General features: G+C 42.9%; 3 protein-coding genes across 3 annotated transcripts in view; 2 read left to right on the top strand and 1 right to left on the bottom strand.

Moving 5' to 3' along the window:
- The window catches only part of HTR2B (5-hydroxytryptamine receptor 2B), a 187,144-nt gene that overhangs the window by 22,982 nt on the left and 148,622 nt on the right, over positions 1 to 15,540 (bottom strand). The gene's annotated exons all lie outside the window — the stretch shown is intronic.
- Positions 1 to 15,540, top strand: part of RPL35A (ribosomal protein L35a) — a 162,913-nt gene that overhangs the window by 80,619 nt on the left and 66,754 nt on the right. The gene's annotated exons all lie outside the window — the stretch shown is intronic.
- The window catches only part of LRCH3 (leucine rich repeats and calponin homology domain containing 3), a gene marked incomplete at its 5' end in the record, with an annotated part of 87,075 nt that overhangs the window by 31,467 nt on the left and 40,068 nt on the right, over positions 1 to 15,540 (top strand). Inside the window, 4 exons of the mRNA XM_081863605.1 lie at positions 3,790 to 3,916; positions 6,038 to 6,143; positions 6,282 to 6,418; positions 9,823 to 9,932. Coding sequence (XP_081719731.1) covers positions 3,790 to 3,916; positions 6,038 to 6,143; positions 6,282 to 6,418; positions 9,823 to 9,932 — 480 coding nt within the window. The remainder of the gene's footprint in view (positions 1 to 3,789; positions 3,917 to 6,037; positions 6,144 to 6,281; positions 6,419 to 9,822; positions 9,933 to 15,540) is intronic.

Raw genomic sequence — 15,540 nt, 5'->3', positions numbered from 1 at the left:
TTCTCTCTGGGCAAACTAAAGTATTTAGGAGCAACACAGAGTGGAGCAACTGCTTGTCAACAGTGTGCTCCACTGAAAGGAAAGAAACACTGAACTGAGGGTTGATTTTCTTTTGGAAGGAAGGTATCCTGCCCCACCCATCCTGCTTCTAAGTCCTTGCTGTTTAAAGAAGAAGAAGAGATACAGTGGTACCTCTGGTTATGGATTTAATTCGTTTTGGGGTGCCGTGCACACCCCGAAAAATCTGTAACTAGAGGCGCCACTTCTGCGCACGCGCATGGTGCGGTAGAGCACTTCTGTGCATTCGTGAGCGGTGAAACCCGGAAGTATACACTTCTGGGTTTGCTGTGGTCATAACCCAAAGATTCCGTAACCTGAAGGTTACGCAACACGAGGTACCACTGTACTACTCCAGAATCCCACAAGCTCCCTTGGCATAGTCAAAAAACAATGGGAGGACGACATAAGCCATGAAATTAACCCTATCCAATGGACTAGAATGTGGTCTAAACCTCCCTTTAAATCCATCTCAGCTAAAAGAAAAGAACTCACCCTGAAACTCACTTACAGATGGTACCTAACACCACAGAAACTAGCACTGATTCACCCAGGAGTCGCACCAAAATCCACAGGCACATACCTCCACATGTAGTGGGAATGTCCCAAAATCCAACAAGAATCTACCAACAGCATACAAATCAATCTGGCTAACCTTAAGATTGCCATATGTCTGGGGGGATTTGATATCCGGGGGGAATTTCTGAAAGGCGGTGCTTTGTTTTGGATCTTAGGCAAATGAAAAATTGTGGGTTTTTTGGTGTTTGTGTAAACGAAAGCTCAACAACTTTGGAGTTTTGGAGTCTTCCTTAAATCTTAAGACAAAGACAACCAACCAGACCAGCCCCAATCTCTCACCAAGGAAATACAACAAGCGAATAGAAATAGAACCCACACAAGTGACACTGACACAAAACACCACACATACACTAAGTAGAAGAATAGAAGATTACCTCCCTACCCACCCTTATACTGCGTACAACACTAGTGTCTTACAACAAATTAAACTGATCTGTAGAAAACACCACCTGAAAAAGGGACAATGCACATATTTTTGTAATCTAATAAAAATCTTCTTCTTTTTCTTCTTCAAAAAGAACAAGAGTTCTTTTCCAAGAGTTTTAATCAGTGATAGTTGAAGCCCTTGGGGTGGCCCTCTATATTGCCCATTTTTCCTGATTCTGTGTGGCCCCTGTGTTTCATGGAAGTCTCCACATTGTAGTGGTGTTAAGCATTGCACTCCTCATGAGATTAGAGATTTGTAGCACATTAGAATTCTTTGCTGCAGAACATTCCAAAACTGAGGAGTCTTCTCCCACCAGAAGGCACAAACGCCATTTGTACTGCTTTGCCTTTAGCAGCTGGGAGGAGCAACCCACTGCAGGACTATCTTCTTCTGTTGAAAAGAACAAACCTTCAAGGCCAGTGTTTCTTTTTCCCGCACTTGAGATCGAGAGCTGTAATCACCCGCCTTCCACTTGCATCTCCTCATTGTAATTACTGTTTGCAAACACAGTATGGTTAACCTACTTCATCGTGCCTGATTCACTTGGTTACTGGTTTTCCTTTCATGACAACGTACCTGAATTTGAACACAGTTTTCCGGTACAAGCCATTCCGTTGCTCCATTGCAGAGTTTACATGTGGGTTGTACATCTCTCTTGAACTGTTTATAGTTTGCTTTGTACTTGTGTTTTCTTCTGTTTCACTCTTGGGCGTGCTCCTTTATGTGGGATTTAGGGTCAAGTTAAATTAATGCTAGAAAGTCCAGCTGCAGTTGACTGTGGTTTCCTTTTTAGATGCTTCACTGTATAAGATCCTCAGGCTGCCAGTTTTAGCCACATGGTTCCCTTCTTTACCCAGACAGACATAAAGACTGAGATCTTAGATAGTACAGATGCACTTGGTTACCCAGATGACTTATCTCAAAGGAGGAAGATGAGGCAAATATTAGCCAGTTCCCACCAATTTATATCCAGCAACGCCATATAAATCCTTTCCCCATGCTACATAAGCTTCTTCTTCATAGTTAATAAAATGTGTAACAGCTGTGTTCTGATCCGTGGATGACCCGAGGCAATATTGCAACCTATGGATGGAGAACCATTGATTCCAGACTTCAGATTTCTCGATTCCTGTCAGCTGCTGGTTTTCCCTGACTTTTAAAGTCATAATAATAATTTTATTGACTGGGTTGTCCCAGCCACTCTGGGCAGCTCTGAACAAGATATTTAAAAGCACAGTAAAGCACCAACCATTATAAACTGGTTATGCCAGTCTAAAGTTATTTCTTAAGGTTAACTATGTAACATGAAGAGATGGGCATTAATATTCAATGCAGATTCACATCCCACAGCTTGAAAAAGAAAATGCAGGTGACTGCCTTTCTGGCCATCTGAGCCTCTTCCCAATATACAGCTTTCCATTTTTCCTTTCTAAAATCAAGGGATTGAGGAACATCACTAACTTTTTTCTCTGCATGGAGGCCAATCGGATTCCCTCCATACATTTCAGGAAAAGTTATCCAGAAAATATGGCTAGGACTTAACTTTCCCCCTTTTTTGCCTTCACACAAACTACCTTTTCCCATTCCCTAACCTCTGCCATAAGGTAGTCTGGACATCAGATGGAAAGCAGCAAAAGAAACAAGTATTGCTCTAGGCTTTTTCCAATGCTTTTGTTCCTCTTAATCTTTGATTGAATGGCATTGACAGAAGACTGAAGCATTTAAACTGTATGATAGCTGTTTTTAGCGTGATAACTGAGCTGTATGGAATTAGGGTTGATTCTTGGTTAGCAGAGATCTGTCAAGGAAGAAGAGCCGATGGTGACATAACTCTCAAATGATGTGATGGTGGTTTTCTTTATTCAGGGAGGCTAATTTTGACAACTTGGTCCCATAATGTCAGGGAACTGCCATCGGAGAGCAGGATGGTGGAGAGGCTCTCAGACGCTGGGGAAGGAACCAGCAGGGAAAGAGGGAGATCTTCCGCTGAGGAAGAAGGGAAGGAGGAGGAGTCGGAGGGAAGGCTCAGGGACGCTTCCAGCGAGACCAGTGGAGAGAGCTCAGGACCTCCCCTGGGGACGCCCACTCTGCGCAGAAAGCTGTCGCGCAGGGAATCCAGGCGGAGACTTTCTGTCAAGGAGCTCTTATGTTGGAAGAAGTTTCAGGAAACGCCCACTGACGGATTCTGCCAGTGATTAAGGCAGCCACGAAGTAAAGGCTGTCCGGTCAGGGAAAGTTTTAGCCAACTACTCAGCTTGGAGCGGTTTGGCGCTTATGCACAAGCAACCCCTAATCCCTTTACACATAAGTATGGGACTTCAAACAGCTTTTGGGCATTTCTATCTTGTGGCATAGAAAGCAAATGTGAAAAGCAATAAACTGTTTAATGCATATAAAACAGGACTGCAATTCTCTGAATCACAGCTTGGTGCATACACTGGGAGTTCTTCTAGTATTTCCTTTTAATTTCAACCCCAGAATTCAGTTCAGCTTGTCAGAAATGGATCCTGTACAGCCATGATTTTTCTTCATAGTCATTTGACCCTGTGGATATAGCAGGAGATCCCAGCTGTTGATTAATGTGCCCAAACTGCCCTGTTCTTATATTCTGATAACAGTGCATTTTGATTTTCTCATGCTGCACATGAGCTGGTTATATGTTTCATTTAATGTTCTGACTACTTGCCTTTTTGTGTTTGTGTGTTTTTCCTTGTCTTGTTGAAAAGCCGGAATCAGCTTTCAACGTTGCCAGTTCACTTGTGCAGCCTGCCTTTGAAAGTTTTGATAGCAAGCAATAATAAGCTCGTCTCACTACCTGAAGAAATTGGGCAGCTAAGACACCTGATGGAGCTTGTAAGTTTATTTAAATCCTTAATTGTCAATCTTTTATCGAGGAAGCATCAGCTTTCCCCCCAAACTGATTGTTAGATAGACACCTTTTATGAATCAGGGATGTCCAGGGATTGCCACACTCTACTAAACATATGTTGAGTAATCAAGATAAGAATTCCAGTATAAACATCCTGATACATCTTGAAGGTTATCCAAACTCTGATGTGTCCCAGAACACACATTTTAACATGATAGTCATGACTGCAAAAGGAGCAGGGTGAATGCTATTTATGTGCTCTGTTTTTAAGAAAGCTTGACATGCTTTCTTCAACCTTCCTAGAAATGAGTGGGATAGGTGCCAAATTCTTGTGGTTTTCGTTTAGCTTTATGGTGAGCTGCTAAAGAGTGTTGAATTTGTTTAAACAATGAGATGTTGACACATTGAGAGCCACAAGTGATTTTTGTGTGTGTGTGCTGACATCCTTTTGACTGAATCATTAGAATTATGGAGGTTATCATTGTGTTTTCCACTGATAGCCTGTGGCCCTTCTGATGTGTTTAATTAACGTAGAAGCTACAATTAATTAATATGTTTGTTTGTTTCATAAAATTTATGCACCGCTTGATTGTAAAAATCCTAAAAGCGGTTTACAAAAATATTAAAACAATAAATTTGAGAAAAATTCACAACCTTACTTTAGAACAACTTTAAAAGTTGAACTACTGAAACAGATTAAAATTACCTCAATTTTCTGAGCATCTGGGTAGGTTGTCTAACAAGTATGTTTTTAGCAGGCCCCGAAAAGAGTACAATGAAGGTGCTTGCTTGATCTTGCTTGATCCAGAGTGCAGATGCTGCCACATTGAACGATTGAGTTCTTACAAATGGGTATTATGTGGCACCTGTAGCAGTGCCAGTCACGCCGATGGAAGCGGACGAGTGGGCACATGTAGGGAAAGGCAATCTCGTAGATAAACTGGTTCCAAGTTGTTAAGGGCTTTGTATACTAGGAGTAACACCTTACAACCAGTGCAGACCTCTGAGCACAGGTGTTCCATGCTGGCAAGGCCTCACTCGTGTCAGCAGTTGTGTTGCAGCATCTGCGCTGTGTGAAGGCAGCCCCACGTAGAGCGCATTGCAGCAATCCATTCTTGAAGGCTACCAACACATGAACTGCTGCAGCCAGGATTTCCTGGCCCTAGAGTGGCCTCAGCTGTCAAACCAGCTGGTGTTGGTCAAAAGCACTTCTAGCCGCTGAGGCTGCCTGAGCCTCCGATGGCACAGCTGGATTCAGAAGCACCCCAAACTGCGAACTTGTCCCTTCAGAGGGAGTGCAGCCCCACCCAGGGTAGGCAACTGACATGGGCGCTACTTGCCCACAGTGCCTCCATCTGGCCAGGCTTCAAGCTTAGCTTGGTTCTCCTCGTCCATTTCACCAAGCTATCTGAGTGACATTTATGATTTAATCTTTTTCAGTTTTGTATTGGCAGGGGTTTTGGAATGCATTTTTACAAAACTCCTTATTAGCTTTGATGTTTTAATATTACAGGGCTATGCATTTATTACTATTTTCCCGATTTGCATTTCTGGGCTGTACGTTCTGCTGTTTCTGAAGTCTGTCTCGAGTAAATGATTAGCATATTTTGGTAGCCTCCTTCTTGCTGTTTTTAATAAGCATGTATGCATTCCTGACCTCTGTAATTTGGATATGACATCGGAAGCAGCCCTGTTTAGGGAAGCTTTTAATGTTTGATGCATTGCTGTATTTTAATATTTTGTTGGAAGCCGCCCAGAGTGTCTGGGGAAGCGCAGCCAGATGGGCGGGGTATAAATTTATTATTATTATTATTATTATTATTATTATTATTATTATTATGTCACCTCTTTTTCTGACTGGTAACAGCACCTTAGATGCTTAGAGGCTGGATACTGAACTATTGTACATTAAAAGGATGCTGTGTATACCATTGAGTTATTGATCCTCTCCAAAGAGGAGGTATTCTGCATGTGTACAATGGGCTTAAATCTCATGACTTTTCATTTACAAGGCAAAGCTTTGAACTACTGAAATGGTGTCTATATCATGGTGCACATTATTAAAATCATTAAACCACAGCTCACTCCTCTTCATGATTTTCTAGGATGTAAGCTGTAATGAAATACAGACAGTTCCATCACAGATCGGCAGTTTATATTCTCTACGGGACCTGAACCTCAGAAGAAATCACCTGGTGCATTTACCTGAAGGTGAGAAATGCAGGGGATACATTGTCTACAACCGCTCTTATTTCCCAAATCAAATTGTTTGCTACATGTGAATGTCTCATCTTCTTCTGCAGTTAATTGACTACAGTGTTTTTCATGCGTGTGTCTTTTCTCTTACAGAGCTTGCCGAGTTGCCTTTGATTCGGTTAGATTTCTCCTGCAATAAAATCACAACAATCCCAGTTTGTTACCGTAACCTCAGGCACTTACAGACAATCACCCTAGATAACAACCCACTGCAGTCCCCCCCTGCACAGGTAATGTATTATCTAATGTTAGAACACTATTCTCGACCAGAATACACTTTCTCTAAGAGTAGCAAAGAAATCCATGGGAGGAAATCTTTTACTTTTCAACTTAATGCAAGCTTTGCATCAGGATTGCTAGAAGACCGTCCTTGATGTACTCTTTGTCTTAGGATACAATTCACTCTGGAAAATGAAAAATTCTTGGAAACAAATTACACATTCTGTTTAAACCTTAGCGTTGGGAAGCTGACATTCACATGCATTGCTTGGTTTTGCTGTTTCTATGCTGACTGATGCACAGTGCGCAAGCCAATAATGGTGCAGTAGATAGTGTGTGCAAACCACTACAAAAAAAAGCTGCTTATGTGTATATATACACTGCACCCTCAGTGTAAGAATGCTGGCCAGAAATGATTGCTTATGCCAAAAAAGATAGGACTAAGTTGCATAGGAGAGGACATATAATTCATATGACGTGTGTTTACGGGTTACATACGCTTCAGGTTACAGACTCCGCTAACCCAGAAATAGTGCTTCAGGTTAAGAACTTTGCTTCAGGATGCGAACAGAAATTGTACTCCGGCGGCAGCAGGAGGCCCCATTAGCTAAAGTGGTGCTTCAGGTTAAGAACAGTTTCAGGTTAAGAATGGACCTCCGGAATGAATTAAGTACTTAACCCGAGGTACCACTGTACTCATTTGCTGTAGGAGAAATACTAAGCAGACAGCTTCATAACTGCAGAATGGTTCAGCCCAGCTTCGGATGGGGGAGGCGGGCAAGTCACAAGAAAGCTATAAAATCAATGCCAGAACAGCTGCACTGCCTGCACATGAACTTCCAAGAAGTATTGAAAGGTGTTGGTTTTATTGTGTGGAGCCATAAATGGCCTGGGAACATCATTACATTGTGAGCCACAGACCTCAGCGCCCTAGCGTGTGTGTTGTGTGTGTACTAAAAGGTTCTTGCATAATTTCCAGAAGACCTTTACAGTTCCTTACCTCACTCACTGAGGGCGGCATTTCAAATTGACCACAAACTTGACATGAGCCAACAGTGTGACGCGGCAGCTAAAGAAGCCAATGCAATTCTGGGCTGCATCAATAGGAGTATAGCATCTAGATCAAGGGAAGTAATAGTGCCACTGTATTCTGCTCTGGTCAGACCTCACCTGGAGTACTGTGTCCAGTTCTGGGAACCACAGTTCAAGAAGGACACTGACAAACTGGAACGTGTCCAGAGGAGGGCAACCAAAATGGTCAAAGGCCTGGAAACGATGCCTTATGAGGAACGGCTAAGGGAGCTGGGCATGTTTAGCCTGGAGAAGAGGAGGTTAAGGGGTGATATGATAGCCATGTTCAAATATATAAAAGGATGTCACATAGAGGAGGGAGAAAGGTTGTTTTCTGCTGCTCCAGAGAAGCGGACACGGAGCAATGGCTCCAAACTACAAGAAAGAAGATTCCACCTAAACATTAGGAAGAACTTCCTGACAGTAAGAGCTGTTCGACAGTGGAATTTGCTGCCAAGGAGTGTGGTGGAGTCTCCTTCTTTGGAGGTCTTTAAGCAGAGGCTTGACAACCATATGTCAGGAGTGCTCTGATGGTGTTTCCTGCTTGGCAGGGGGTTGGACTCGATGGCCCTTGTGGTCTCTTCCAACTCTATGATTCTATGATTCTAAATCCTTGGGCAACAGTGGTAACAGCTGATTATTTTAGTTCTCATAGTGAAGGCAGTCAAATCCTGCCCCAGGTCTAATTGCAAGAACAGCATGGACTCATTTAGGGACAGCTAACCCTTTGTACTCTCATTTAATTGTACTATAATTCTACTATAATCTTCCCCAAAACACCTCCCCCAGAGAAGCCTGCCAGAGCCTGATGCTGCAGTCATCTGAAGGAGGGAAAGCATTATTGTTAAAATCTACATTGACCTGATTCATATGCAACATTCAACCAAAATTAATTTTTATATCTGGTTTAATGCGAATTGAGTAAGCATGTTGGCGTACATTGCGCAGATGTTCCCAGTTCCACCCTTCCCTTGCTCTTGTCGCAATGCCAGGTAGGAAACAAACCAAGGGCTGGCTTTCTGCTACATGCAAACAGCACCTGCTCTTCAAACAACCCACGAGCTACAGCCAGGCTTCATTCTTGGCTTATTGCTCGTGGTTTGTTGAGCGATCTAAAAAATAGGAAGAAGAACTCAAGGTGCGAAAATGTAGTTCGTTTATAAGGGCAATAGGCATTTTGGAAAATTCATTCAAGGACACAGCATAAATAGAATAAGGAATAACAGATACAGAATTTTCTAAAAATTGTCATAATATACAAATAATGAATGTAGACTATTAGTGAATGTATCATCATAAGTTCACAGTAGCCAAATAAAAATCTCCAATTTTCTTTTGGTAATGTTTACCACAAACGTTAAAATATAATGGCATGTATGTTAATCTAACAACCAAATTAAAAATATATTCCTAAGTAAAAGATAATCCCCCCAAATACACCCTTTCAAACTGAGAAAAAGCCTGAATAATAAAAAATAGCAATGATAAAAAATATATAACCTAAAGTTCTCTGTAAGAATTCAGAATTATCATGATAACCAACATAGATAAAATGACCATTTTAAGCAATCATTCTTTCACTCAGGGGATATTAACTCCTGTTGCATGAAGGATCCAAAATGAAACTTTTTATATCCACTTGAACCAATTGCCTGTGGAGACATGTGCTGCCAAATAGAGCAGAATTGGAAGGGGGAAATCTTCTTTCACCAGATGAACTGTTAAAGCCTAGTCAAATGAAATGGAAAGAGAACTTTAACCCCTTGCTAGCATAAAAGATCCTGAGCATACATGAAGAGGTAGAATAAAGAATCTGGAAACAGATGGCGAAACAAAACAGAGAACAACGAAAGGGAACTCCTGTGAGTGCACTCACATCAAAGAGAGGAAATCCATTTTCTCATTGAGCCCTTTTGGGATTTGTCTGCGCAGGGCAAGGATCCAATACAGCTCCCTCTTTAAGAACAACCTGACATCATGCTGATGGATCATCTCAATGACCCACTGTGTTTTCTCTGCTATGCCTCTTTTCAAAGCTCTTATGATCTGGCCAATGCAGATCTTTTCACATGAGCACTTGAAGTTATTGTGTGCATGAACTTCAAAGGGTTTACTCTGAGTATGACTGGCTACAATATCTATTGTACTGTTACCCTGCTTTTCCTCTAAAGTACTCAGCTTAATTATGCTTTGTAAACAATCTTTTGGACTGGCAATTTCTTCAGTGTTTAATTTTTTTTTTTAATATAAAGAAATATAATATATTAGTTGCAATAGATAGCAATTGTTTGTGTATCATTTCCAAATATTCACGATGGTTTTCCCACCCCCTTTTTTAAAAAAGATATGCATAAAAGGAAAAGTCCACATATTTAAGTATCTGAATATGGAAGCATGCAAAGTAGCGCCAGATCTTCCAGATTACGACAGGCGGCCAATGGGGTTTGGTTCTTGGTAAGTGCGCACAGATTTCAGATTCACTGTTTTTTAAAAGAATCTTTGTGGATAATTTTTACTTTTCTGTATTAAGATGTTAGTGGGCTTTGTTGTGGGGGCAGAGAAATCTCATTGTGCTATATGTATTAACCTTCTGTGCATGGTTGTATAAGATCTCTGGTCTAACCACAGGTGTAAGCGTTGATCTCCTTTCCCATGATAAAGCTGTGTTGCTCTTGGCAGAGTCTCCTTTTGGCTTAGCCGGGCAACATTCATCTCTGAGCGGTCAGCCACATCATGAGTTGCTAAATTAAGGTGATGGGGGCTAGGAATGCAGCTTGTGTTTATATCATGCAGTACTGAGTAATGCAAGTCGATGAAGCAAGGCCCTGGAGGAAGGAGAGAGAGCAGTGAGCACGCTGAACCACAGACAGTTTAAGGCAGGGCACGGAAGTCAATGAAATACAAGTTGGAGAACCATAAATGCATAAATAAGAAGCAGGCTAGTCTGGTTGTGGCCGGGTCTCGGTGAAAAGGGGAACTTGAGCAACCAGCCAGAGAGTTCCTTCTCTAGTCTGGTCCCTGCATCCAAAAATACGTTTCATTACACAGCCAGTTTGGGCATTTTTGGGTGTTCCGTTTGTTTTTTCAGAGTCTCGGTTTTTAATGTTAAAGCCTGTGTGTGTGTGTGAATGAGAGACGCACAGAGAGAGAGACAGAGAGAGAAAAGGAGTGAGGGGTGTGTGTGAGTATATTAATATACCTCAAAATTCCCAGTAGGTTTTCCCAGGGGAATTATCCACCCCTTGCTGAACGGTGCAGCAGGGAAAGGGAGAAGGTGCAGCAGAATGCCCTGTGCGGTGGAAATGGAAACTGTGACCTTACGCTCTAGAAAGGGCAATCCCGGCAGGGGAGCTGAGTGAGTGAGAGACAGGCAGATGTATTTGGCAACATCTGCGTAGTGCTTCCTCTTCCTGCCTGGTGCAGCCTTGCTAGTCAGGCCAGGCGGAGCAGCAGCAGATAAATCAAAGGGAGGAGCAGGAGATGGTGGCAAGATGAGTATGCAGCACTGGCTGCTACAACAATTCTGGCTGCCCCTAAGGTGAATTTCTTGGCCCCGAGACAGTAAAGTGCAGGAAACTCAGCCCTACAGCAGCTGTGCTTGTGGCGGCCTCTGTTTCTGGTTTTTAGTGCAAGGCTTCCTGTGACTGAGAACAAGCTGCCCTCTGCCCCAGCTAGGACTAATAATAATAATAATAATAATAATAATAATAATAATAAAAAAAAAAAAAACTGCCCGTAAAACATTAGGATATCCAATGCCGGTGCAGTAAAAATAATAGCAATTAAAGGAAACTGGAGTAGGTCTAAGCAAGTTGTTTATTAAAATCTCTAAAACATTACATTTTCTAGCCTATATATGAAGAGCAATGTATTCCCTTTGCTGAAAAAGCAATAAAAGTGTAGTTGAGTTTTTCTGTTGTTGTTGTTGTTGTTGTTGTTGTTGTTAATTTATTTCTTGTACCCCACCCATCTGATTGGGTTGCCCCAGCTACTCTAGGTGGCTTCCAACAAAATATAAAGGAACACACCAAAATATCAAACATTAATAGGTTCCCAAAACAAGGCTGCCTTCAGATGTTTGCAAAAAGTCATATGATTGTCTCTTTGACATCTGATGGGAGGGCATTCCACAGGGCGGGCACAACTACCAAGAAGACCCTATACATTATGCCAGTTAAGCAAATGGGCTTTGCATATTTTATGCTTTTGGTAGTCCTGGGAAAGGGGGGGATTATGCAGGGCACTGAATAACCTCCCATGATTACTTGAAATCTAGTTCAGTGCATCATCTGTCCACCTACTCAAGAAATCAGAATTTCAGCTTTTGAGACTTGATCAGGTATTGCCCACTTGCAGACTTACCTTTGCTCAGAAGTTGCTGTATTCTAAAATGGAAGTGTTGAACTCTGTGTTCTTCAGCAATTGCATGGTGCAGTTGTAGAGTACCCACATCCTACTTAATACAATTGCATGGAGAATCACCGTAGTAACAGTTGCACAGGCTCAGCTCTGTTGTCATCATTAATCAGGAATACTCTAACACAGGGGTCAGCAACCTTTTTCAGCCGGGGGCCGGTCCACCGTCCCTCAGACCACGTGGTGGGCCGGACTATATTTTGAAAAAAATAATGAACGAATTCCTATGCCCCACAAATAACCCAGAGATACATTTTAAATAAAAGCACACATTCTACTCATGTAAAAACACCAGGCAGGCCCCACAAATAACCCAGAGATGCATTTTAAATAAAAGCACACATTCTACTTGTGCAAAAGCACGCTGATCCCCGGACTGTCCGTGGGCCGGATTGAGATGGCGATTGGGCCGGATCCGGCCCACGGACCTTAGGTTGCCTACCCCTGATCTACTCCAACTCTCTGCAATGCATTAGGAATCTCAGCTAAAGCATCCATGACAGATGTCCAGCCAACCTCTACTTTAAAACCCCCAGTGATTCTACCACCTTCCTGCTCTTTATACATTTATGACAACAGCCGTCCCACAGCATAGTTTCCTAGCCCGGAAACTTTTCATGCTCTTCCCCACTTGCTGCTGGCCTGACATTTTTATCCACATGATGTATTGTAACAGATCGGCATTGCCACGTGCAGAGTTCGCCTTGCGCTTGGTGGCGCAGCGTGGACCGCAGACCGCACGGGCAGCAGCGCTTTGGTTCTCAGAGCTTGCAAAGGCAGCAGGCTGGATTGAGAAGGCAATTGGGCCACATCCAGCCCCCAGGCCTTAGGTTGCCTATCTTCTCTAACACTACATGCAGAGAAGAAGTGAGGCATGCCACAGTAGATGCATTAATGGCAACCTGCCGCTTCTGACACATTGGCTGCCGCCTGGCTTGAAGTACTTAATGCCGGCAGTCCTAATGTTTGCAACACACTTCCTGTAAACATCTGTTGTTGCGCTCTGCCCTCTTAGATTGCAGCTCTCTCACAGCGGAGATTCTTCTGCACACACGGTGCCACATAATTAATAATTACAAGTTGCATTCCAAGCAACTGATTTTCAATGCAAGTGACAACCAGCCGCAGCCTAATCAGCAATTAGCAACGCCTGGGTGGAGCCGTCGGTTTGCTGAACTTCCCATTTGCCCATTATTACTGTCTTGCTGCAGATTTCCCTTGGGCATCTAGTGCCAGTAGGACAGTTGATTCATTGTTAAATGCCCAATTGCAGTGGGCCAGGCGAGCCTCCTTGTTACGTCTCTGCTGTCTGTGGCAGTTTCCATATACTGTGTCTGTGATGGCTGCAGTATTGAACTGTCTAGTCACTATGTACATTTAGTTACAGATAGGTAGCCGTGTTGGTCTGCCATGGTCAAAACAAAATAAAAAAATTCCTTCCAGTAGCACCTTAAAGACCAACTGAGTTAGTTCTAGGTATGAGCTTTCGTGTGCATGCATCTGAAGAAGAATCTGAAGAAGTGTGCATGCACACGAAGAAGTATCTGAAGAAGTGTGCATGCACACAAAAGCTCATACCTAGAACTAACTCAGTTGGTCTTTAAGGTGCTACTGGAAGGAATTTTTTTATGTACATTTAGAGCAGTGATAGCATACTCTGTGCTCTGTATCCTCTTGTTGAGTTCCTAGTACCATGGATGTCATGCCTCTTTCTGGCAATAAATTAAATGCATAAAAACTTCCCTCAACTTGCTTCAGGGCTGATTTGAAACACATTCAAAATATTTTATGAATTAATAATGGTTAACTTTTTAAAAATGCATTATTTAATATTTTGAGTATAACCATGTTCCAGTTTTTGTAAACCATATTGAGTTCAGGCATTTTGGGTATAATTCAGCATTGCGCTACTACTGACATTCTGTCTGCACAAGCATATCAGCCTGCCAGATATAATCTTCCTGCCTCTCTGCTCACTGTTCTGGGGGTTCTCTTCGACAGCTCCCCCCCCCCAGTCAGTTTCAAGGGTACATGGGTGGAGGAGACATGAGAAAGCCGTGTTTTGCAGGTGTAAGCCCTTGTGGAGGGTTTCCACCGATGGGGCTCATTAGGCAAATCCCACCGCTATTCACTATGTGAATAATGTCTTTTAAAAGTAAAGGGACCCCTGACCGTTAGGTCCAGTTGCGGACGACTCTGGGTTTGTAGCGCTCATCTTGCTTTACTGGCCAAGGGAGCCGGCGTACAGCTTCTGGGTCATGTAGCCAGCATGACTAAGCTGCTTCTGGCGAACCAGAGCAGCACACGGAAATGCTGTTTACCTTCCCGCCGGAGCGGTACCTATTTATCTACTTGCACTTTGACATGCTTTCGAACTGCTAGGTTGGCAGGAGCAGGGACCGAGCAACGGGAGCTCACCCTGTTACGGGGATTCGAACCTCCGATTTGAACCACCGACCTTCTGATCGGCAAGCCCTAGGCTCTGTGGTTTAGACCACAGCGCCACCCATCTCTTATATGCCCTTAAAAGCATTTTATACTGGGTTTCTGCAGGGTATCCCATATAAGTGGCTGCTGCTTACATGGCCTCGGTCCAGTATATCTGAAGGAGCGTCTCTACCCCCATCGTTCTACCCGGACACTGAGGTCCAGCTCCGAGGGCCTTCTGGCGGTTCCCTCCCTGCGAAAAGCCAAGTTACAGGGAACCAGGTAGAGGGCCTTCTCAGTAGTGGCACCCACCCTGTGGAACACCCTCCCACCAAATGTCAAAGAGAACAACAACAACAACAACAACTACCAGACTTTTAGAAGACATCTGAAGGCAGCCCTGTTTAGGGAAACTTTTAATGTTTGATGCATTACTGTATTTTAATATTTTGTTGGAAGCCGCCCAGAGTGGCTGGGGAAGCACAGCCAGATTGGGCGGGGTATAAATAAATTATTATTATTATTATTATTATTATTATTATTATTATTATTATTATTAATTGAAAATGATGGTATACAACATTCTAGCCCATCTCCAACACAAACTAGGGCTGTGTACATGTACCTTGAAGCACAATTTTCCCCTCAAAGAATTCTGGGCATTGTAGTTTACCACTTACAGAGTTACAGATTTTTTTTGGGGGGGGGGACGTGCATTGAAATGTAGTTGTGTGTTTTTTTGGATGGAGCCTTTCAGCTGAAGCACCAGAGCTAACCCCAAATTAGTATCTATGTATAAATTTTAATTAAATCCCATTTTTTCTTGTCTTTCGTGAAGCCCAAAGCAACCTTTAAAGGGCTGCTCTTATTTTGATGTTTTTGTCCCCTGTGTTCTGAGTGCTGTGCAGACCATAGGCTTGGCCCTTATGCTTTCTGCCTGACGAACATGGCTGCACATTAAAGTTTAGGCAAAGATGACAGGGAAAATGTGCCACAATAAAGGAGCAGCAAAAGTTCAGCAGTGGCAGGTAGACCTTGGTTTGTAGAGGAGCTACTTTTGCCAAGATGGCAAGTTGTACTCTTTTGCAGTGCTTGAAAATTGTTTTGGTAGTGGCTGAATGTTTTGCAGGCCAAGGCAACTGATCAGCAGCCCAAACAGTTGGCTAGCAGAAAGGAACATTTCTCAGTCTGGAAGAACAAGACCTCTTTAACTGGATCG

Source organism: Podarcis erhardii (genome assembly GCF_964252035.2).
Source record: "Podarcis erhardii genome assembly, chromosome: 5".
NCBI lineage: Eukaryota > Metazoa > Chordata > Lepidosauria > Squamata > Lacertidae > Podarcis > Podarcis erhardii.
This window is presented reverse-complemented; position numbering and strand designations above follow the sequence as displayed.